This window comes from Eucalyptus grandis, chromosome 5 (genome assembly GCF_016545825.1).
Source record: "Eucalyptus grandis isolate ANBG69807.140 chromosome 5, ASM1654582v1, whole genome shotgun sequence".
Taxonomy (NCBI): Eukaryota; Viridiplantae; Streptophyta; class Magnoliopsida; order Myrtales; family Myrtaceae; genus Eucalyptus; species Eucalyptus grandis.
The window spans coordinates 55817051-55841846 of NC_052616.1; the positions used below are offsets into that span (position 1 = coordinate 55817051).

The 24796-nt window shown below is 40.7% G+C and overlaps 1 protein-coding gene across 1 annotated transcript; it reads right to left on the reverse strand.

The window, feature by feature from the left end:
- Positions 1 to 3760: 3760 nt before the first annotated feature.
- Positions 3761 to 8941, reverse strand: LOC104447661 (cysteine-rich receptor-like protein kinase 10). Its single transcript, XM_039313928.1, is given in 8 exon segments — positions 3761 to 4226; positions 4442 to 4592; positions 4723 to 4960; positions 5180 to 5390; positions 5548 to 5669; positions 6824 to 6961; positions 8120 to 8764; positions 8767 to 8941. Coding segments are annotated over 8 exon segments (2016 nt in total). The 3' UTR covers positions 3761 to 3890.
- Positions 8942 to 24796: the final 15855 nt, after the last annotated feature.

Below are 24796 nucleotides of genomic sequence, written 5' to 3' on the forward strand. Positions count from 1 at the left end.
GTTTGACCCGACCTAGGTTCAAGCTTAGTCGGGGGAGGGCCAAATTTGGCAGGCCCCAATAGGACTGGGCTTGAACGTTGGGCCTAGTCTAGCTAAAAAATGAGCCCACCTAAAAAAGAAACCTAAGTAAAATAAGCACGGCCCAACACAAGAGAAGAAACTAATATTAAACCAGCCCAAAGACCTTGCTTTGGCCCAAATGCGACCTACTGAAAATCAAAACCCTACCGGTTCGCGATCCGCCCGACCTAGTTTTTGGCCAAAACCCTACCCCGCCGCAACCCGATGGACATCTTTCTCTTTGCTTGCGGTTGAGGCGTCGCTGGGCGGATGGACAGTGACTATGGGCTTGGTGGCGGCGATGGCGACGACGGCCTTGACAGCAAGTGACGGCACGGTAACGGGGGCTCAATGGCAGACTCGAGCAGCCTGGTGGCGGAACAGCCGCGGCGAGCGATGGCGAACGGCAAAAGATCTAGTGGCCAAACGGCAAGCAGACGGTGGAGGAAGCAAAGACGAGTGCTCGACGACGTGCCTTAGTGAGGCAACAACACCTACGCACGGTGGATCTCGTGGTGGGTCGAGGCTGGTGCTACGACGGGGGATGACTCGACACGGCAAGGACCTAGCATGGCGGCAGTCATCGAGGATGGTAGTTGTTGGAGAGGTGTGGTTGGTGGCAGCACGGGCGACCCTTCTAGTTAGGGTCGTGACAATGCCGCCTCGACTGGGCAAGCGGGGTTGCCGACAACGACGACGGTGCTGGAGACTCCCATTTTCCTCTCCGGTCCTCACTCTCCCTCTTTGGTTTCTCTCTTTTGCTTTTTCTCATTTTTACCATGCTGTCTTTCTCCTCCTCGTTTTCCGCTCCGCTTTTCTGGTTTTTCTACTCTCTCCTCTCTCTCCTTTCTCTAGGGTTTCACATGCAAAGATGAGCCCGGAGGAAGAGCGGGCTCGGGCCGAGCCAAAGCTGAGATCGTGCCCAACCCAATCCCTCTTAAGCAATTTTTTTTTTTTTTTCTTTTTTGTTGTTTTTTGTTTATTTTTTAAATTTAATTAAAATAATTTTTTAACTTTCTTTTATATGCAGTTGAAAAGTAGGTGTCACAAGCCTCGACCAACTCAAGCTTGCCTAGATCAATTGAGCCTCGAGCTTGTGACTTAGGTCATGGCTGGTCGCTAGGTTGTTGGCTATCACCAAGGCACAAGATTGATGAATGATGAAGGAGAAAGGAAAAGAAATAAAAGAAAAAAGAAAGGAAAATTAATGATTTTTATTTAAAAATTCAAAAATTATATATTTCTAAAAATATATTTAAACAAACTTTTATTAACCAAGGACCCAAAGACTAGGAAAATATTTGGGATAATATTTTCCGGCTCATTTAAAGGGGAAATCATTTTTCTAAACTTAAACTTTTGTAGGAAAGCCTTTTTTCTATTGACTTGTTTTTCTAAGTGAAGCAAACATCAAAAAAATGTGAAAACTATATTCATGAAAATAATTTTTGGGAAATAAATGCACCCTACAAGAATAAGTTTCAGTCGGAAGATTATAATGTAGTAAGATTCATGCATGGTAATAAAAAATAAAGCTAGGGACGAGCTATAATTATTAAGGGAAGACCTCAACATTTTGAAAGGCCGAGGCATTCCAATATTACAAACTTAATTCGGTTTGTCCAAGTGAAACAACAAAGAAAACTCAAGGCAGATGGAGAAGCACAGGTACATAGAAACGATTATAGATTCTCTTGAGAGAGCGTTGGCTACCGTTATTAGTCTTCATTGTATCTGCCAGATTATGAGGGGTGTGCCGGACGAGACCCTAGCGCAACAAATATGCAATGGAGACAAATATAATGAGTTAGCGGGAGCTATTTGAATGCTTCGAGCGTGACGTGGAGAATGCGACAAACTTCAAATTTTGGTATCCCATTGAAGCTTAATTTCCGTACCTCAGAGGCTAAGGTCGAAAGTAGGGGTGCAAGTTCATGACAAAAGCTGCTTACCGTACATTCTAGCATTCCTAATCCAACGTAGGGGCATCATGTTCAGGGTGATTCTTTTCAGAAATTGGGAAAGTGATAGCTCCTTAAATTAATGCATGCTATGAGAAAATTACCGGGTTAAGTAAATGGATCCCAATAATCTAATGCTTGAACAAGTGATGTACCAACACTCAACAGAGTCAATACAACGGCAATGGCTGTATCACAATGGAAGCCTTCAATTGATATTCAATATAACTTTTATATCTCTATTATAGAAGAGTGAACTCATTTGTTCTTCGAGTATAACTAGAATGGGAGTATATGGCAAAGTATCCTCTCGCATAGAATGGTATTTGGCATTCTTCAAGAGGATGGGATTTTGAACTTCATCTAATGATAAGAGCCACCAAGGGCAAGAAATTGGAACATGGCTCCTCAAGGTATCCTTCTTAGCAACTATGTATTGTATTTGGATGAAGTGTAACCATAGACGTTTACAAAATAAGCAATTTAGAGGCCTCTTCTTTTTGGCTAGGACACGTAAAATTGTAAGAGGTAAGGTTTCACCTATCTAAATTGTAGACCCTCTGTGGCAAATATTTGTTGGCCACTATGTGGAGGCTTCCTACCTCCCTATTCTCGCATCATTAGTTAAGTTTGTAATGCCGGGGTATGCTCTAAGCTTCTATACTACATATGATTAATGACATTTACATGTTTATATATATATATATATATATATATATATATATATATATATATATATAATAGTCTCAATACAACACGTCCACAACATCAGTCCACTTGCTTCCCCATTTTCCTTTCTAAATCTTCCAAAAAACTACTACTCTCCTGAAACGAGATAACATTACTAGAAGAAACCGATAAGCGATGGGCAAAAGCTTACTAAAATGTCAAAGCTAGTCCTAAACTCTCATTATAGACGAATTTACATCATCTGACTGTGGTTGGTGAGGTTTTCATGAAACCTGCCGCCAAAAACGTTGAGATGATAAGGAGATTGATAGAATTAATCTAATTAAGCACCGTGACAACTAACTAAAAAGTCACCTCAATTGATCAAATAACTAAGAAGATACAGCTGCAACAAATTTATTGTTGATATCGCAAGAGAAAGTGCAACCACAAAGCAAATGGATAATCTTTGCCTCGAGCTATACTATTATCAAAGAATCGAACATATCGCTTTCATTTCTTCAAGTATGATCACCGAACAGCAAAAAAGGGTTTCCGAACAAAGGATAGCCCACAAGGGTTGAGGTGAGTTAGACAATCGGTTTCAAGGGAGGGCTTCAATTCTTTGGGCCCTAATAATTCAATCTGCTAAATGATGGGCCTCACAATAATAGTAGACAAGTTGGATTTTACAAGAGAAGGGCCTGGTGAGATTTGCATTCTGCAATAAAGGGCTTGCAAATCCCACCCTAGTTGATTAGTGTCCTAGAGAAAAGCCTAACAAAGATGGAGCACCTACAACATGCAAGTATAGCTTTAACAACACTGAAGCCCAACTAATTTCACAATTGAAGAAATGTGTAGTCTAGTGGGTTAGTTAATGAATTTGATTATTTTGTCTTAGACAAGAGTAGTATCGAGCCTTATAGAAGCATAATAATGTACAAATGTTCCAATTTACAATGGATTGATGTATGATTTAGCCTCAAGTAGTAACACAATCTTAGAAGAATCATAACAACTATGATGGATAACACATGTAGAGTCTTCTTTAAAATGCACATGACCCCTTTTGGCAAATAACAGGTTATTCTCCAAATACATATACTTTTGCTTATGGTTCACAAAAAATCATGGTGGAAGGCTAAGCAATCTCACCATGAGACCATCCAAGAGGAAAGATCTCGCTTACACCGCCATTCACCGGGGGTACAGTTCCGTAAGCGACAAGTTATTGTTTGACAAAAGCTTAATCCTATTGGTGGATTGGTCTGATCCAGGCCCTTCCATTGGGATGCCTAGTCCCCTCACTTTGCTCTGGACAAAGAAAGCTGGATGTCGGGGTGATGGTGGGGTAATGGAATTGCTACTGAGCATGAGAACTACGGTTGCCATGGTGGGTCTAATAGCCGGATCTTCCTGAATGCATAGTAAGCAAATATGTAGGCATCGAAGCACTTGATCTCTTGAATTTGAATCCACAATAGTTGGGTCCAGCACTTTCAAGGGCGTGCCGTCTCTCCACTGATTCCATGCCTGCATGAATAATTACAAAAAATCTTCACAAAATTGTTGCATTAATTCAATGACTCACAAGCAAGACGTCTGATTCTTGCAAAACCATATATGACTAAGGAATAGAACCATAAGTGTTTCTGTTGGCTGAATGACTAAGTTTTTATAAAGGAATTTCAATTTTAGTTGACCAAAATTACAAAAAGTGTGTTGCCGGGTAGCATAGCAAAACTTACATATCGAGCAAGATATTCACCCCCATCAAATTGGTCATAGAAGCCATTCTTCTTGCCACAAATGATCTCTAGAAGCAGTATACCGAAACTATAAACATCGGATTTCACTGAGAACCGTCCATGCATGGCATATTCAGGAGACATGTAACCACTACAAAACCAAACATTAGCCAAATGTACATTGAAAATTTAGATGTAGATCAATGATCATCCTTAAATAGATAAAATGAGCAAGTCTAGTTTCCAATTACAAAATTATCTATTCAAAATCTAAGACTTACAAAGTCCCCACGATTTTATTTGTGCTAGCCTGTGTTTGATCAACTCCAAAAATCCTTGCCATGCCAAAATCTGAAATCTTTGGGTTCATTTCACTATCTAACAAGATATTGCCACATTTTAGATCACGATGGATGATCCGGAGACGAGATTCTTCATGTAGATAGAGCATTCCTCGAGCAATCCCATATACTATTTTATAACGTAATGGCCAATTCAATTGATCACTTTTTTGAGGATCTGCATTGTTGCACCAAAACTCATTATGTGCTAGCATGTGGCACCATTCAAAAACTCAAGGCGGATATATTTTCTCTTATCGATCAAAGGTAGCTTAACAAAAGACTATAAATAGTTGAAAGGATAGAATATCTCTTAATTTCAAGTTTTCCACAGCTAGTGAAGGTTGGAACATTTTATTTCAAGCAAAGTACATAAGAGAGTTAAAATACAACATACCAAATAAGAAGTAATCAAGGCTTTTATTTGGCACAAACTCGTAGGCGAGTAGCTTTTCGTCTCCCTCCAAGCAAAATCCAAGTAGTCGTACAAGGTTTTTATGTTGAAGCTTTGCAACTAATAGAACTTCATTTTTGAATTCATCATCGCCTTGTCTTGAACTTTGAGATAGCCTCTTCACCGCGATTTGTTGTCCATTAGGAAGTTTACCCTATATTGTTTTGAATTTATCATTTAATTCCTTATCACAACTTCTCAAAAAACTAACAAATAAAATCTTTACATGTTTCCTTTTCTCTTCGGCACCATTATGTTTAATTCATATGTAAAGCATTCTTGATTGTTTACCACTAATATGTAATACGTACCTGGAAAACTTCACCAAATCCACCTTCACCCAACTTGTTTTTAGGAGAGAAATCATTTGTCGCAGATTGTATTGTAACCAAGTCAAATTGCAAGGACTCCACGGTGGTAAGTTCATTTTCATCTACATTACCAAAAAATGCAGTGCTTGGGAACATGATCACAATTAAGAGTATTGGATTAGACTAGCATTGATGTCCCATTACCCCAGTGAAATCTTTCCCCTCTTGGTTAGTCATGTAGAAAAAAAAATTAAATTATCATCAATACTGAAGGTAATGCTAGGTTTGTTAAGTGCAGTGTAGATGCTACCTATGCTTTGAGGGAATTGCTAAATGCTAGAAATTTTTGAGGGCTCGTTATGCGGTTGGTCATGTGGAATCTATATCCCTCTAGCATGACTCATGGCATCCTAATGGGATCTTGCTAGATGTATTTCCAAAGAGACTAGTTTATGATTCTGCTCTTCTTTGAATTGCAAAAGCAGCTTATATTATTTGTGCTCTGAATGGAGAAGGCCCACTTCGAGGTACGAAGACTTGATATCAATCTAGGCAGCTGTTTGTGTAATTTGTCCAAAGTCTTCTTTACAAGACTAAGGTACCTACACTACTGCTTCTTGTGACATTCTTACCTCTTCTTCAGCTTGGGAGATTGTGAGGAAAAGAGGCACAAGAGTTGAATGGTATCAGCTAATTTGATTTTCATCTAATTTGTTGAGGTTAAGATTCATATTTTGGTTGGCGATACAAGATGAGCTACCTATATTTCAAGGAATTGACATATAGTCTTCTAATCAAGGCCAATCTCTCTGTTTTTTGTGCCATGAAAGCACTGAGATAAGATCCCATTTGTTCTTTGGATGCAGCCTTTCTAACCAAGTCTATCAGAGTGCCCTTCAGCTTTGTTTTCCTAATGCAGCGGGCTATGAAAGGGAGGGATTTTCATTAGTATTTGGTGAAATTTTTGTGGAATTGCTGCATGTATTTCATCTAGAAGGTCAGAAATGAGTTGTTACATGCCCAGAGTATTCATCTTATTGGTGGCATTATGATTGCTTTTAAGTCGAGTATAGTTTTGAAGGTTGAAAGAGCATGAAGAATCAGATTTCTGTCCTTGATCTTTTCTATTATATATGCTACATATATATCAAACATACTCTTAATTTGTATGATTAGTATATCTGATTCCTTAAGAAAAATAAAGAAATTTAATAATTTTCTCATTTATATGACATAGATAGTTTGCAGAAAAAATAAAGGCAAATAGTTGATTTACCGCCTTTTACTTTGAAAACTTCATGCATCCTCTTTCCCTTTCTCCGAAGCATCCAACAAGTGAGAAAGAGAATTATTATAAAACCTCCAACAGAAATGGTAGTGGTGATGGTAATCACGGTAGATTTGTTGCTTTTTCCTGCACACGTACCATTACATATATGAGACCATCGCCAAACTAATTTTAAAACATTTTAGATGAAAACATGTTTAATATTTATACATTCTAACACTTCATTTCACTAGGTCGGAATTAGACCTAAGACCAGCGCATGAAGATTGGCAATTTACCAAGCAAAAAGGTGCCTTAAAATACGGGCCAAAAGACAAAGATAATGAGTACGCGTAAAGAGCAAATATTTAGAAGAAATTAAGCTTTAATCCATAACTGTCCATCTCTCATAATTCCATTATTTTCCTTATTTCCTTGTGGGGATAAATCAATCCTAACAATGCACTCGCCTTCATAATCCTTTGCATAAAAAACTGAGGTAAGAAGGCCTTATATTCAAAATAAGAATTTAACTGGATACTAAAAGTCGATCTCGATAAGGTAAGGCCTAAGTACAGCAAGGGGACTAAATAGTTGCATTTGCTAAGTTCTTGTTTTGCACATAACCTTTTCATGATATCGATAATGTAATCATAAATCTTTACATAAAATTTCAATATAATTTTCTAATCAATTATTGCCAGAGATCACTAATACGGTAGTTCGTGTAATACATAGTTTAGAGTAAAGTTATTCACATTAGTATGCCATATAAAATGGCTCAACATGACTGATCATCATGTTAGTAATTGATCGGAAATATTATATTGGTAAAATTGACATATTTAGATCTGATTTGAAATCTAGTATTAATTCGGTAATTATCCTTCCCATCTGAGTGCACCATTTGTTTGTAGGAGATTAACCATTAATTGATTAAGAGCGACATTTAACCAATTGTTATTTAAAGTCTAATCTCGTGAGTGGATGTAGAACTGCTCAAAAAGGTAAATGAACTTCCGTAAAATTCAGAAAACAGAAAAAGGAAAAAAGGACACGAAAAATTTACATCACCAATCAAATCGAGAGGACAGAGAGAGAGAACGAGACTCAGGAAAGCCCCTAGAATCCATCCCAAAACTTGATATGTTTGAACCATTGACAGCGCTTCACATTTTATTTTTGTTAAAAAAAGTTGAATCTGAGAATTTGAACTATTGAGTAGAATAACCAGTCTACCAAAAAATTAAATAGATCAGATATTTATTGTATAGAGGAAGAAAAATAATAAAATCAAACACTTACTTTTAGGTCTGGTCTCGGGAGCTGGAGGAAGCGGAAGCCGGGATGGCGGAGGCACCGGGGCCGCCATGGCCGAGGCATTATAAAACGGGAACAGCTCGAACCTGACGCCGCAGACCAGAGTGAAACTCCTCCCACCTTGCTTATCCTGGGGGAGGTTCGAGATCATATCCCGAAGGCACCGGTTGCAGTCGAACGGCGTCAAGTCCTGCGTGCACTGCGCGAGGGTGTACAGCTTCTGCAGGCTCGTCAAATTCGCCTCCTCGACCGCGAATTTCTTCCCCGACCCGCCGTCGCGAGCCCTTGTGTTGATTTTATCCAGGGTCTGTCCCAGGACTTGTACGAACCGGGTCGGATCAGTGACGTTCGTAGTGTTGGGCATCGTGTAAGTAGGCTTCGTTTCGAAGGACGAGAAGAAAGACCTGTTGTCGTACCTCAACATGCCCTCGTCGTACCAGATCGTGGCGACTCGCTGGAGGCCGCATCTTCGGAGGACATCACGCTTTCCAGTGGCCACACAGTCGCTGCACGTGGAGATGCTGACATCGCCGCGGCAGAGAAAGAGCCCATGAGCTTGGTCGGGACGGTCCTGGCCAGCGGTGGCGGTGGCAAAGCCGTTGGTGCTGGTCGTGGCGTTGGAGGAGAGGAAGAGAGGACGGTGTTGAGGTTGGACTCGTAGGTGGAGTTGGGAGTGAAGAAACTAATGCGTGCGCAAAAATGCTTTAGATAAGTGGGGGCAGCTTCAGAACTGAAATTCTGGACGAAGACGAAGAAGAAGAAAGAGGAGAAGGAGAGGGAGAGGAAGATGGTGAAGCAAGAACTCATGGTTTGCCAGGCTGATGAATTGATTGGGCTTGCGCACGAGTACGGGCAGAAGATTGTAGGAAGAACAGAGCATGCGGAGAATCAATTTTGATGAACATCAATTCTTAGGATAAGTAATAGCAGCATGAACAGTACCAGGTCCAGAAAACCGTTATTTTCATGCGTTAGAATTCAGGGCAACAAAATAAAGTAAAGGCAATGAAATAAAGAGTAAAAGCAAGAAAGAAAAATCAAGACACGGGATTTATTTGATTCATTTTTAAAGTAGGCTAAATCTAGTAAAAAATTTTACTATAATTAATATCCGCACATCTCTATTACGACTGTCAATTATAAGAGAAATATTATATATACTTAGTACTTATTTACAGACTTAAACCCAAGCAATCAATAAAATATGAGCCACAAATTCTGAAAAGTCTTTGGCGTGGGCACCCTACTACCCCTGCCAAGGTGGCCCCCTAGATCCCTGTCCGTGCACGATAGAGCAAGACCCCCATATCTTCTTATCAATGAGAAGTATCAACCACACCACACCATCATGCTCTTAAATTAATATAAGGGGCACCATTGCAAATCAAAATTCGAGCACATAATTTTGAGCATTATAAGTTTGAAATACTATTCCTCGCAACATATTTAGGAGTTCTGTAACATATAAATTGATATCTAAAATCGTGAAGGCTCTTGTATTATATAAGTTTTGCTCTGTCAAATGGGGTTTCGACAATTCAATACTACCCGGTCTGCGGTCGTTGACCAAGTCAAGACGTTACCGCGACAGGGAGGTGGGGTTAGTTAGGTGGGCATTGTAATCTCCACGGAATGAATGGACGGTGAGGACGGAAGACAGCATTGCCTCGCACGAGGTCGTTGACCAAAGTCAATTGCGTTGAAGCGTTCTTATTTGGCTCTACGTGGAGACAGGAAGAGGAAAAGTCAAAACATGTATACCAATGATGTCGATGGAGAGAGAGAGAGAGAGGGATTTTGGTGGTGCTTATAGTTTTGAATTTTCCATCAAAATAGAGAGAGAGAGAGAGATGGGATGGGCGGGATTTTGGTGGTGCTTATAGTTTTGAATTTTCCATCAAAATTACGGTAATAATAGCAATAATTTCGAAATTTGAAAATTGATTCGTATAATTTGATGCGACTGTCAAAGGAAAAGCCAACCCTCAAAACGTTTCACATGAGTGACGCATATTTATTTGGAGACAAATGTAATCAATTTGTAATACTCATCAATATACTTAGATGCTGCCCTAGTTAATCTATCGTACAGTAACTCTCACGGTCTTGTCTCAAGATGGCCGCTAAACTTGATTTGTTGTCAATTAGGCACGTTTAACATTGTAGTTTCCTTCTGACAAAAAACAATATCTTAGATTCCAACACTAAATAGTATCATTTCTTCAAAGCACCTCTTGCAGATATTATCCATAAACACTATCACCTCCTGGGTGGGCAAGTCCATTTATTCCTACCTCAATGGTCATTCTACAAGTCTAGCGATGAAATTATCACATAAACATAATAAATATATAGTTCATTACGCAAGGAAGTGAACTCACAAGAAAACTATTCGATCTGATGTATATATATACACGTGCTAAGTTCACTGAATAATTTTGTTCAAATGAGCGTGACTCACGTCATAGATTGAATTAGACGAAATTCTAGTAACGTTGCCGTGGGTTCACAGCTGAATGATGTTGAGTGAATTTGGACTGTTTCGTCCTCAATCTCAAGTGGAGACTTGGAAAGATAAGTCAAGGATAATGATGTGGACAGAAATTGGAGATTAGCAGGGAGGGAGGGAGGTAGGGAGGGAGAGAGAGTGAGTGAGAGAGAGAGACATGGAAGACATTTATGACTACTTACAAATAACATAGTCAAATTTACATAAGTTTTCATCAATGTAATAAGGATGCTCGAAAGAAAATGAATTCTCTACATTGAGTTCCATGTCATCAGAAATTGCTACATTAAATTATAAGACAAGTACATTGGAAGTCCTAAAACTTATTATGAAAGTGCAATTGAGTCATCAAATTTATTATGAAAGTACAACTAAGTCTTAAAATTTTCAAAAAGTACAATCAAGTTATAAAACTTGTCGCGAAAGTGCAAATGTCTCCTACAACTTTCAAAAAAGTACAATCAAGCCCTAAAACTTTCAAGAAAATGAAATCAACGGAAGGATTTTATTGGACAAATTTGACAAGTCTTGGATTTAATTATAGTTTTTTGATGATTTTACAAAGGACTCAATTACACTTACGTGACAAGTTTAGGACTTAATTATATTTTCATAACAAGCTTTAGGACTTCCAATATACTTACTACTTAAAATATTTAGAATTGATTTGCAAACAAGAACAAATTGGACTTTAATCCTGAAATATTTTGCTGAGTTATTGGGTATTTGACTACCAATTTTGTTAGTTATTTAGTATTTTGCCCTTCTCCATCATATACACGTTTCTCAATTGACACTATATCTAAGTAACATTGGCATAATCAAAGTGCAATGTGTAGATGGTTTAATATTTTGTCTAGTCAAAAGTCTAAAACCCCCTTTTTTTTTCACTACAATAGATAAATAGATCGATAAGCCCTATTTTTATCTCATGACCTCAATTATTTTTGATAAATTCATAAATATTTAGTCATTTCTAAGGAGATCAGCGATTTTTGCATTGAAAAATCCTAACATCATTGGATTTGATCTCTGCACTTAAATTGAAGGCAATTGTGGGGCTAAATTTGGAGACTCACATAGATAGCTAGATAAAAGACATCTCTAAAACACCAACTATCAAATGAAATCTACCTAAAGTTTTATAAGACAATGACAAATGTTCACTAAAAATTAAATTGAAAATCTAATTTGCGAGGAGGATGATAGTTCGCACTTGCCGTTTGCAAGTGTGTAAGGGAAGACTAGATCAAAAGATGGACCAACCATACAAGCGACAATAACTAAGTTGATCTTCCAATGTGAATGGTGTTTATATGATGTAGAAGGGCTTGGTCAAATAAAGGTTTTCTAGAAAAAAAGGTTGTAAGAAATTTTCTAGTTTTTATCTTGAGGCCAGCATGAGTTGTAGTTATTGTTTGGTAAAATGGTGTTTATATGATGTAGAAGCTGCTTGGTCAAATAAAGGTTTTCTAGAAAAGGTTGTCAGGAATTTTCTAGTTATATACTGAGGACTAGCATGAGTTGCAGTTATTGTTTGGGCCATCATGAGTTGTAGTTATTGTTTGGTAAAACTTAAGAAGGAGGAAAAATTTACGTATTGATGATTGGATGGCTAGAAGAGATATTCATAAGATATTTGTATGGGGGGTGTGTCTATACATAGTGAATTATAAGACGAGGTATTGATGATTGGATGGCTAAGAAGAGATATTCAGAAGATATTTATATGGGGGTGTGTCTAGTTAGAACTTTGGCTTTTTTTATAAACCACAAGTCTACACTTGCAATTCAGCTAAATATACATGATGTAGTTATTATTGGAGGAACAAAGGAAATTTACAAGACTTTCTTTTTGCGGATCCTTCTTTTCCCCTATTGGGCCCTATTGCAACCCTTGGTGGTAATTCTACGAAACTTTGATTATACAAGCCACTTAGGTTGCTCGTACCATAAGTCAGTCAAGCCAACTAACTTGTGAGTTTTTCCTTGTTTTGATAGCAAGAGAAGACTTGTAGAGCAAATTGACATCAAGGACACATTGGATCCCATTGAGCGTGTACAAGGTGATGATCCCCTATTGGGCCCCTATTGTGACCTCCTAGTAGTTGACTCTACAAGACATTTGATTATACAAGAAATGTTGCTTATACCATAAGTCAGTCAAGTCAACTGAATTTGGAGTTTTCCTCGTTTTGTCCACAAGAAGACTTGCTCTATTGAAGTCAAGGACAGGTTGGATCTCATTTAACGTGTGCACTGTGACGGGCTAAGTATGCCGCATAGTCCCATCACATCTTTGATAAAAGAAATTAGTGCACTCAACATCCTAAAATTTATAACAAAAATACAACCGGTCAAAATTTCAAAAGTGCAATCAATACAAGCTTAGATGGATTAATTTGACAAGTTTTAAGACATGATGGCATTTTAAAAGTTTTAAAGCTTAATTGCACTCTCATGAAAAATTTTAAGACTTGATTGCACTTTTAAAAAATTTTAGAACTCAATCACACTTTTGTCACAAGTTTTAGGACTTCTAATGCTCTTTTCCTTTTTTAAAGAAAGGAAAAGTCGAAATAAAAAGGAAATAAAAAGAGGGCCAAATGTTCTCAGCGGTGGAGAAGGGAGAGTAGCAGCATTTTCTTGCAGAAAAGAAAGAAAAGAGGTAGAGTGTGCCGTATCTAAGGTTGATTTGATATAAATAAGTTGAGTTTTGAGGAAGATATTGATTTTAAAATAGGCTTAGTCTCTATTGAATTGTTGTCAATCTCTCCCCAAAAAAGTAGTATCGGGCAAGCATTGATGGAGGAAACTAGTGGTACCATATTTTAGTTAAATGTCTCAAACAATTCTACTTGGAAGCCTCGGATTGAAGATATATTTGCAATTATTGTCCTTCAACCCAAAAAGGACGAAAAATATAGGGAATGGCACAGCCATCATTCCACCCAAAAAGATGTAGTCTCAAACCATACAAAAATCAACTCCCATAAGTCTTCATGTAGCGCTTTTACTCTACGCCGCTAACCAAGGAAACCAAAAATTTTAGGAAGGAAAGGCGTGGGTAATCAGTTCAATGAGCAGTGTGTATCTCTTCTAAGCAAATTGAACATTTGCTATGCATGTTTAAGACACAAAACATAACTTGTTATATTGAATTTCATGATATAACAAACTTATAAGAAAAGAAAATGAGTTATATACGCTTCAACATAGCTATATTTATAGTATAAATATCCATTTCACAATAATATCAAAACAAATATCAATAGTCTTATCCTTTGATCAATGTCATCAAAATCACATGCCAATGGTCCATTTCGGTGGCCAATCTTGTGCTTAGATATTGACCATGGTCAAGATAACATCTCGTGGCAAGGGGTCAAACTCTTCATTTGGTAAGGTCTTCACCTATCTTGCCGGTGGCTATGTGACATCTAGAAGTTTCCATACTCGATAATTGTATTTTGGACTAAGTTTCCATAAAAAAGGGCTCTTGCAAGTCAAAGTGGAATCCCCGTGCCAGTCCCTCGTGGTCCACTCATGCCCGTGTTTACCAAATTACCAGGAGTCGTATGCATCCACTCAATCCTCACTTTACTTTAGGGTGGCATTTTCTTTGGAAAAATATTAATATGTAGTCCGTCAACATCTCCTCACTTGACTTTAAGGTGGCATTTTCTTTGGAAAAATATTAATATATAGTCCGTCAACACCATAAAAAGGTTACACATTGAATGGCTATGATTACATTAATCGAGATTGTATTATCGTGGAAACTCAGCTGCAGTACACATTCCAATGATCAAACACCAATTGTATAAATTTGGCTTATTCCCAAGCGAAAAACAGCTATTTAATTTATAATATTGCTGTTCGACGGAAAAAAAGAAAATTATAATATTGCGGGACAAGTGGGAAATAATAAAAAAAGCCAGAGAAAACAAAACCAGGTACCTTCAGGTGCAGTCACCTGAGCAGGAGGAGAAAGAAGCCGGACCGGTGGTGGCGCTGCCACCGTCACCACAGTCACCAAGTCGGGGTCGTAAAGGAGTAGACCTCAAACCTCACGTTGCAGCTCGGGTAAATACCTTTCCTCCTGGCGTTTCCGGAGGAGACGAGCTATCGCCGACCGAAGGCATGTGCCGCAGTCCGATGCGGTCAAATCAGGGCGTGCACTCCGCTGACGTGTACAGCCGTTGCGAGCCCCACGAGCTCAGCCTCTGCGGCGGCCACTTTCTTCCCTGATCCACTGCTCGGGGCCCTCCAAGTACATCGTCCATGGTTTCATTCAGGAGTTGAAAGAACCGAGATGGGTCCTCTGTGACGTTCAACCGTTCCCCTGCTTCGCCACAGGATAAGGTTGCATGACCAGTAAATGGGCTGATCTGAGTACCTTAGCATGCATATGTCGTACCAGATGATGGAGATTCTTTGCCAGGGCATCGCCGGCCAATATCTTGGGCTGCCTTGGCTACGCAGTTGCTGCATGTCGGGGCGTCGATGTCACCACGGCAGAGGAAGATCCGTAGGTCTGGTCAGGTGGGTATTCGCCAGCGGTGGCCACTGCTGCTGATGTTGTTGCTGGCGGAATCGGCAGCGGAGGAAAGTGATGGGAGGAGTTCATTGAGGCTATTTTGGTAGGTGGAATTAGGAAGGAAGGGTTTGGTGTTAGGGGCAATAGTTGTCGATAAAATTAGGTGCCGCTTCACTGATGTGAGAGATGCCGATGAGCAAATTGATGGAGAAGAGGAGAGGGAGGGAGATGGTGAAGGTAGAGCTCATGTTGCGATGGATATAATTACATTTGGCTTCTGTTGGTTCTTCTTTTTAGTCATTATAAGCTTTGTATAAAGCCCACTATTGGTTTTTTTTTTTTTTTTGGAGCAAAAAGCCCACTATTGGTTGACAGATTTGTATTTTTCTCTTTCCAAGAGCTTTTGATTTGTCTAATCGAATTCTTGATCTTACATTATTTTTCTATTCAAGCACCTCCCTAAGTGCCACTCCTCAAGGTCAATCTTCTTGGCCTTATTTTCCGAAAGTTATTGTGGCCTCATATGACGGGTGCTTTTCACGTAACTTTCGCTCAACTAATTATGAGCCGGAACAGTTGGGTAGCACATGGGAACATTCTATTCTTTTATTCTTTTACTCCCTTAAATGAAAAAAAAAAAAAAAAAATCATTTGGTGACATCAACTATTTTTCTATTCCCATTATAGAAAAGTAGCTGAGGAATATATTTTAAATATAAATAAGAAGTAAAAAAAAAAGTAATTTTTGTTTTCGAAAATAATTTCTACCAATTGCTGCCCCTCCGTCACTGCCGTCGGCTAACCACCATTGTCAGTGGCAACGCGGCAAGGGTGGCTGCAATGGGTGGCGGTGGCGATCAGCAATTGATGGCCGCAAGTGGTCGGTGGCGGTGGCTACGGCGGCAAGCGACAGCAATGACGATGGCGGCGGTGGCCGTCAAACACATTCCTAATTTTTTTTGTAGATTGTACTAAACACATTTTATTCTTTTTCTATTCTAGAATGTAAATTTTATATGGTTACCAAATACATTATTTTACTTAGAAATTGTTCCGATAAATAGAAATAGAAAAGAACTATTTAAAAAATATATATATTTCCTAGAACATAAATGTTACTATTGCACCCTAATGTCCCACGTGGACTTTTATGGGATCATAAAATAAACATCTAATTAAGTGAGTACTATTGATCTCCTCAAAAAGCCCTCCTGCGGGCAGGAAAGTTAATGGTTAACCAAGTTTAGGTTTAGTTCAAGCTTTTCAAGCTCTCCAATTAATGACTTATTATTCGAGTTTTTAACCTACAAGTCCTACATTTTCATTTAGATTTATGGTTGATCAACTAGAAATCCAATTAAAATATTAGAATAAATATTTTACTCTATGCAACCCGTAACCAGAAAAATTAGAATTGAGGACTTTATTACACTAGTTAATCCATTAATGCCCTTACGTACTTAAATCTTATTTAAACCTTGAGATTGGATGATTTTCAAAGATTTTTTTTCTTGCATTAAAAAATATTCAAAAAACTGATTTAGGCTTTTTCTAATTTTTGAAATCGTTGAAGTATTTTTTTCATGCATTTTAAGAAAAAGTACTTAAATACCAATTTTAGACCGACCAGGTCGAGTCCCTCCCCAGAACGCTAAGCACACCTCTTTCCCCTATTTTAATCTTCTCTCTCTTCCTCCTTCTTTTGTCCTTCTTCTTCTCTCTCGTCTTATCCCCCGTTCCTCTCTCTACACTAGCAAGAATAGGGGAAGACAAGCATTGACAACACTAAGACCTTCACGCTCGACCAAGATCAATTCTTGTTAGTTGGGTTCACTTTCATGTGAAAAAAGCTTAATGAATAGCAAATCCAAAAGGACTTGAGTCCATATGATAAATCACATGAAGAAATAGAGTTTTCACTATCTTTTAAGTGGTAACCACCAAATAAGTTATTATGGACATAGTAATAATAGAAAAGAAAGCAAAAAAATATGGAGTTTCAGGGTCAATTTGATTTACATCAAGGCGTTGATTCGTGGTCCGATTAAGCTGAAATTTTGTCAACGTGTTCATGGTACACTGTTCTCGAATCTGGATGTTTTGATTTTGTTTGAGCTCCTACACTAGATTTTCTTGAGTCAATAAAAACTTGTGTTTTTGTCAAATTTATCCTTGATCTCTTAAAAAAATTTATGCGTGTTGCCAATAATGATGTTCTTGAGGTCTTTGCTGCTATGTACCTTTAGTATTTACTAGAGAAGAACATTTTTTACCCAATTTTGTTGAGAGTGAAAATTTTTAGGTGGATTCTAATCCCATTGTTTTTTTTATCTCCTCACACTGGGGAGGTTTTCCATATAAAAAATCGCCTTTGTTTGCATGCTTGAAATTTATTTTACTCTTCTATATCGGTTTTTATTAGATTTACATAAGAGGAGAGATTATTATGCTGTGTTAATATGATATGTTTGAGTTGTTACTATTCTCTCATTAAAATGGTATCAGAGCTTTGGTTATTGCTTGATTTGGGTGTGGCTCGCAATGGCTAGGTGAGCCTTTAACAAGAATCGCGAACCTCACTTAGCTGGTCACCGGCTGCCGGCATCAGTGACCAACAATGACTAATGACTGGTGGGGGAAGAAGAAAAGAGAAGGAGAAAAGAAGAAAAGTTACTAAATAATTTTCTATTTCAAATTTAGGAAATAAAGGAATAGAATAAGTTATTATTTAACCTATTAACAAACAGGCCCTCAGGTTCCCGTCCGTTGTTCCAAAAAAAATATGAGTTTTTTTTTTTTTGAACAAACAAAAAATACGAGTTCAAAAGCCCCTTAAAAGGGCTCTCGTAAGTCAAGTCAATTGACTTTGAGTGGAATCCACCAATGGCAAATTGCTGCCAGTCCCTCGTGGTCCGCTCAGGCCCGTGTTCACCGGGAAATCTATCCATCCACTCGTTTTACGACTTGACTTCAAGATGGCATTTTTTGGGGAAAATATTATATAGAATCGATATATGCAGGCCGACATCATCGTAATACTAAATTGTGTGGATATTAAAATGAGTATATGACCAATGACTATGATTGTGTTGATCTAGATAGATTAAGCCTATCTTTCTCTTTTGTCCTACTAAGCTAAATTAAATTAACGACAATATTATAACATATATTATCATGGAAATTCAGCTGCAGTTCACATATCTATGATCAAATGCCGCTTCTAAAAGAAGATCGACTATTTCCCAAGCAAAAAGCAGCTATTTTAATTTGTAATATTGCCCCAAAGAGAGGGAAATTAAAATAAATAATAAATAATAAAATGACAAAACTAGGTGCCTTTAGGCACCCCACCGTCGCCAAAGTCCTCAACGCAGCAGTGTCTTAAAAAGTGGAGCTCCTTAAACCTCACGTTGCAGCTGGAAATCAACACCCTTCGTCTCGGCGTCCCCTGAGGAGACGTGCGATTGCCCACCGGAGGCCTGTGCCGTAGTCCGAAGCCGTCAAGTTGGGTGTGCACTCCGTGAGCGTGTAAAGCTGTCGCGAGCCCGCCAGCTCGGTATCGGTCGTCTGTGATGTTCGAACGGTTCGCATGTATCAACATGGGCTGTTTGCATGACCGAGTAAAAGGGCTGATTTGAGTACCTCATCATGCATGTGTCGTACCACATGATGGAGGTTGTCATGCCCCGAACCCCGAGCGCGAGCACATCCCACTGCGGTCGATCAAATGCGACATTCCCAAGTAGTGTTGCCGACCCTATTGATTTATTATTGCGCAAGCGGAACGTATTATAAAACCCCTAACAATAAAATACGGGATAGAAAAGCAGGAAACAATTTCGCAACCAATCACTTACACAAACCAACGGAGTTACAGACGAAGGCCTATAGCCAAAAGTCTACAAAAGACCGGCTTTAAAAATGAACTGTCCTCTGACGGGATAGAAAAGCAGGAAACAATTTCACAACCAATCACTTACACAAACCAACGGAGTTACAGACGAAGGCCTACAGCCAAAAGTCTACAAAAGACCGGCTCTAAAAATGAACTGTCCTACGACCCACAAGTCGGACACGCTCTCCAATCCTTATGACTTCACCTCTGCAACTCCTCAAGGCCAACCAAAGCTATCTGGCTGCTTCGTCCACCGGGGACCTGAAATTTTAATCCCACAACCGGGATGAGACGATGTCTCAGCAAGTTCAACCCCCTAAACCCCTATTAGAAAGAAAATACGTCCCGGGTGGCCTAGCCACATCACACAGAAGACTTACCTCGCCTCAGCTTTTATCTGCAGGTTAGCATAATTTATATAAACCAACCACGTGCAATTATGATAACCAAACAACTATGATACAATCACATCATCGGAACAATTCAACTACTTGGATCGTCTCAGCGATCAATCGACTCAGTCGATTACATGTCATTCTAACAAATCAATCATTGCCTCCAATCACAGCCCCACTCGGCCCCACTAAATTAGAATTAGTGGCATCACGGCCCCACTCGGCACGACCTTTAAAAAGGTGGTAGATTACGGCCCGGTTGGGCGCGACCTCTAATAGGTGGCATATCACCCCCCGGGCGCGACCTCTAATAGGTGGCATATCACGGCCCCAGGCGCTACCTTATCGGTGGCATATCACGGCCCCACCGGGGCACGACCTCTAATAGATAGCATATCACGGCCCCATTGGGCGCGACGTTTATCAGGTGGCATATCATGGCCCCACTGGGCGCGACCTTTATCAGGTGGCATATCACGGCCCAACTGGGCGCGACCTTTATCAGGTGGCATATCACGGCCCCACTTTGGGCGCGACCTCTAATAGGTGGTATATCACGGCTCATGGCGCGACCTCTAATAGGTGGCATATCACGGCCCCAGTTTTGCCCAGGCGCGACCTTTATAGGTGGCATATCACGGCCAATCGCTCATTCATTTCCACACTTAGGATTTTATAAAGAGTCTCTATATATCGCAATCACACTCAATTTGCCACAACCAATCATCAATATCAAATTCTAAATGCTGGAGAGCGATCGACACAAAATTCGAGAGTTTAGGGTCGACAAAATTTTCGGAATTTATTAAATAATTAAATTTATTCCGAAAATAATTAAATAACAATATTCATATTTTCACGATCCACACTCAATTTATAATATCCAATCATCAATTTCAAAATCCAACTACACAGAGCGATTGGCACGAAATTCTGAGCAACTGGGATCAAAAATAAATTTTCCGTTTGTTTTTAAATAATAATATTTTAATAATTTCGGAATTAATATAATATTATAAATTTCCAGAATTTTGAAGCAATTAAATAATTCAAAATTAAAACCCTATTATGTCACATCAAGGTTTTATATTAAAAATAAACATACTTAACTTTAAACTAAACACACTTTAACTTAATTAAACACCATAATCTAATCATCAACCAAATAAACTAATTTAACCACCTAAGCTTACTTAACTTAGGCTAAGCACACTTAGGGCATCATTAACCGTCTAATCAAGGTTTAGTGAGTTAAACTCACCGGATTAGCAAGCCGAGCGGACCAAAACGATGGGGACGCGAGGAGAACAACTTTCCTCAAAGCAAGCCGAGCATCCGGGCTCGAAGGCGGCAAAACGGGCCAAAACCGCTGCAATATCCATTTTTGCAGCTGCGATTTGGGGCTGGAGGAGGCGGATCCGGTGCGGAATGGGCGGAGGAGGCCGGCGGCGGCTATGCGGGTGAGGCGGTAGCTCGCGACCCTTCGGCGGCGGCTGGCGGCAGCTCGGGACAGCCCGGTCAACAAGGCGGAGGCGCGGGCTGGCGCGAGCCGGCCGACGAGCGGCGCGCAGCGCGCGGACGCACGGCGACGGCGACGCGGCGACGGGCGACGCGGCGGCTCCGGCGGTGAGCTGGCGGGCGACGGCGAATGGTGAAGGGGGCGGGCGCCATGGCTGCTCCTCGGCTTCTTCTCTGCCATTTTTATGATCTTCGCACAACAACAATGATGTAGAGAGGTGACGGGGAGAGGAAAGGGGAAGACGGAGGGTGTGCGGCCAAGGCAGAGCGGCGATGGTGCGCAGCGACGATGGGTTCCGGCGACGAGCGAGCGGATGGCCGAGCGGTGGTCGGGCGGACGCAGCTCCTCCTTGAAGCCTCGCACAACCTTTTCTCTCTCCAAGTCCCAAGGAAGAAGATGAAGATTGAAGTGAGAGGTGCTTTTTGGGGACCAATGAGCATTCGACACTTGTCAACACCTCATTTGCTTTGGCCCCAACCATGACATAAGCTGACCTCACATTCCACTAACTTCAAATCTCCCACAACAATTCTCCAATGGGTCCATTTTATTTTCCGCCGAGGCATGAAACTTTGTACATCAATTCCTTTAATTCCAATATATTCTCTCCCAATTGAGTCCAATTGAAGTCCATAAAATAAATCCAATGTCACCACACTTTAATTCATATCTTCACTTGTCCATAGAACCAACTTAAGTCCCAAAAGCGCGACCAAAGACAAGCCTACTAATTTCTCGAGCCAAATTAGCCATTTTCTGATTTAATTGCTGAAAAACTCTGATTTCATGAAAAATCTTCCAAAGATAAGTCAATGGTCCTAAAATGATTTGTGACACACCCAGACTTTCAATTCTGAATTCGATCTCAATTTCACGGTTAATTTCACTTTGGCATGATACTAGCGCGGTCCAACCTACCGAGTAGCCTTTAGAGATTTTCATGCATTTGACCTGTGATTGATCATCTCAAGCCACAATGTACATCTTTGAAACATTGGCGACTTTCGGTTGTCGGGATACTCTCGACGTTTCAAATACGAACACAGGGTACCTAATCGATAGAAAAGTCGGTCCAGTGCCGATCGACACGAATTGTGCGATCTGGTGGAATCACCCACACCCGATCACATGCCTCTGTCGAGTCGACCTATCTCCGATCTTTAATCGATTTTAATTGTGCCGTAATGATCCTTGCAGACTAGCTCGGTCGAAAGGTCGCTTCCTGGTCAAATTCTCGAGTCTGATGCATTATAAACTCTTAATAGCTTCGCCCGATAAGCTAGTTTCCACATGAGTGGCCAACTCAAGGAAAAGAACTATATGCGTGCCAACAGAAATGCCCATCTCAATTTATTGAAAATAGAATCGGAAAATCGGGATGTCACAGAGGTTCTTTTGCCGGGGCATCGCCGGCTAATATCTTGAGCTGCGGTGGCTATGCAATTGCTGCATGTCGGGGCATCGATGTCGTCATGGCAGAGGAAGATCCCATAAGGTCAGGTGTGTCGGGTTTTGGCCAGCGGTGGCATTCGCGAACCCGCCACTGCTGCTGCTGTTGTCGCCGGCAGAATTGGCGGCAGAGGAGGAAAGTGATGAGAGGAGACTCTCGAGGTTTTTGAGGTAGGTGGAATTAGGAAGGAAGGGTTTGGTTTTGGCGCAATTTTGACGATAAAAACAGGTGCCGCTTCACTGACGTGAGAGATGCTGATGAGCAATTTGATGGAGAAAAAAAGGAGGGAGATGGTGAAGGGAGAGCTCATGTTCTAATGGATATATTACCACAGGCTTTCGTTGGTTCTAAAGATTTTCTTGTGTTGTATCTCTATAATCATTATAACCTTGTACAAAAAGTGCACTTTTTGGTCCTTACATTCGTCTTTCTTTCAATCGTGTCCTTCAACTTTTGATTTGCCTAATCGATTTCTCGATCTGACATTAGTTTTCTATACAAGCCCCTCCCTGTTCCCAATTGGGTCAAATGCGTGACCGACAAGAGTTCAACATGAAAAGACCTTTTGCTAGTCTGTAAGGCAATTCATGGACTAAAGAGAATCTGACAAATTGAACGACATGTTCGCAGCCAAGCCGCATCACCTTTTCGAGGCTCCGGCGAAATATAAAAAACTTAAAATATATTTTCTTAAAAATATCACTTGTGTCATTTGATAATAATTTATTTAAAAATTTTCATAAATAATAGAAAAAATTTTCGTTAAATATTTTCAAAATGATATAAATAATTATTTTTTAAAAATATTTTTCATATCATTCATTTTTCATAAAGCAAATAAAGTTTATAGTGACAGTTATTACAACATAATCAAGTTGCTATTACATGCTTGCTTGGAGCATACTCACGATGTGCTCTAATGGAATGCTCAGGCATAGGGGGCCTCGGCTCCCAGTCTTGACTTGAGATCTTCTCATCTAGACTTCTAGTCACTCTTATGGCTACAAGTTGCCAAAACCTTCTGTCATTGGCAGCTGGTACAGTTGATACCGCTTGTGAATTTTGATGGACCATTGTCAATTATTGTAGGAAATTTAATTGATAAAGTGGTGATAAGTAATATCCAAATACTTATGCATTTGGCCAAGTTGGGTATGACGAATGGTATACACAGAAGCAGGGATGGCTCTTGAAAGAAAGTCTTGTGGGGGGGGGGGTGTCAAAGTCTAGGGTAATTATTATCCTTTTTTTTGTGTGTGTGTGGAGATCAAGAAATGGATAGCTCATTAAGTTAATGGATACCATGAGAAAATCTTTGTGTCCAATATAAATGGATCCCAACAATCTTATGCTTGAACAAGTCATGTACCAATGCTTGAATACTACATGTCGAACATGAGCCAGACTAGCTAAGTCATTTTCCTTTCTAAGGGTGCGTTTGGGAACTACTTTTGGGGAAAGCCTTTAGGAAAATGCAAAAACCTTTGACTTAAAGGTATTTTCAAAATGCAACTGTGTTTGGTAAATTATACTTTGAAAGCTCTTTGTGAAGTGCTTTGAGCAAAATAGTGTTTGGAAAATTACATTTACAAAAGAGTTTTGTGGTAAAAAAAATTATCAAAAGAAAAATTAAAAAATAAAATGGCGGCAAGGGCAGGCGGCCGTCGGCGACCTCCGGCGACCCGGATCGGGTCGTGGGAGGCAGTCTGGTCGCACGACCTCACGCACGTCGCCGAAGGTCGCGCGACCTCTGCGCGTCGCCGGAGGTCGCGCGACCAGATCCGGTCGCGCGAGAGGTCGCGCGACCTCCGGCGACCAGATCCGGTCGTGCGGAGGTCGTGCGACCTCGCGGCGGCTCAGTCCGGCGACCAGATCCCGGTCGCGCGACCTCGCGGAGACCAGTCGCGGCGACCAGATCCGGTCGCGCGACCTCGCGGTGACCAGTCCGCGGCCCAGATCGGTCGCGCGACCTCGCGGCGACCAATCCGGTGACCGAGATCCGGTCGCCGCGAGGTCGCGCGACCTCTCGCGCATCGCCGGAGGTCGCGCGACCGGATCCGGTTGCGCGAGAGGTCGCGCGACCTCCGGCGACAGATCCGGTCGCGTGGAGGTCGCGCGACCTCGCGGCGACCAGTCCGGCGACCAGATCTGGTCGCCGCGAGGTCTCGCGACCTCTGCGCGTCGCCGGAGGTCGCGCAACGGGGATCCGGTCGCGCGAGAGGTCGCGCGGTGACGTCGCGACCAGATGCGTTCGCCGGAGGTCGCGCGACCTCGCGGCAACTAGTCCGACGACCAGATCTGGTCGCGCGAGGTCGCGCGACCTCCGGCGACCAGATCTGGGCAATGCGAGATCG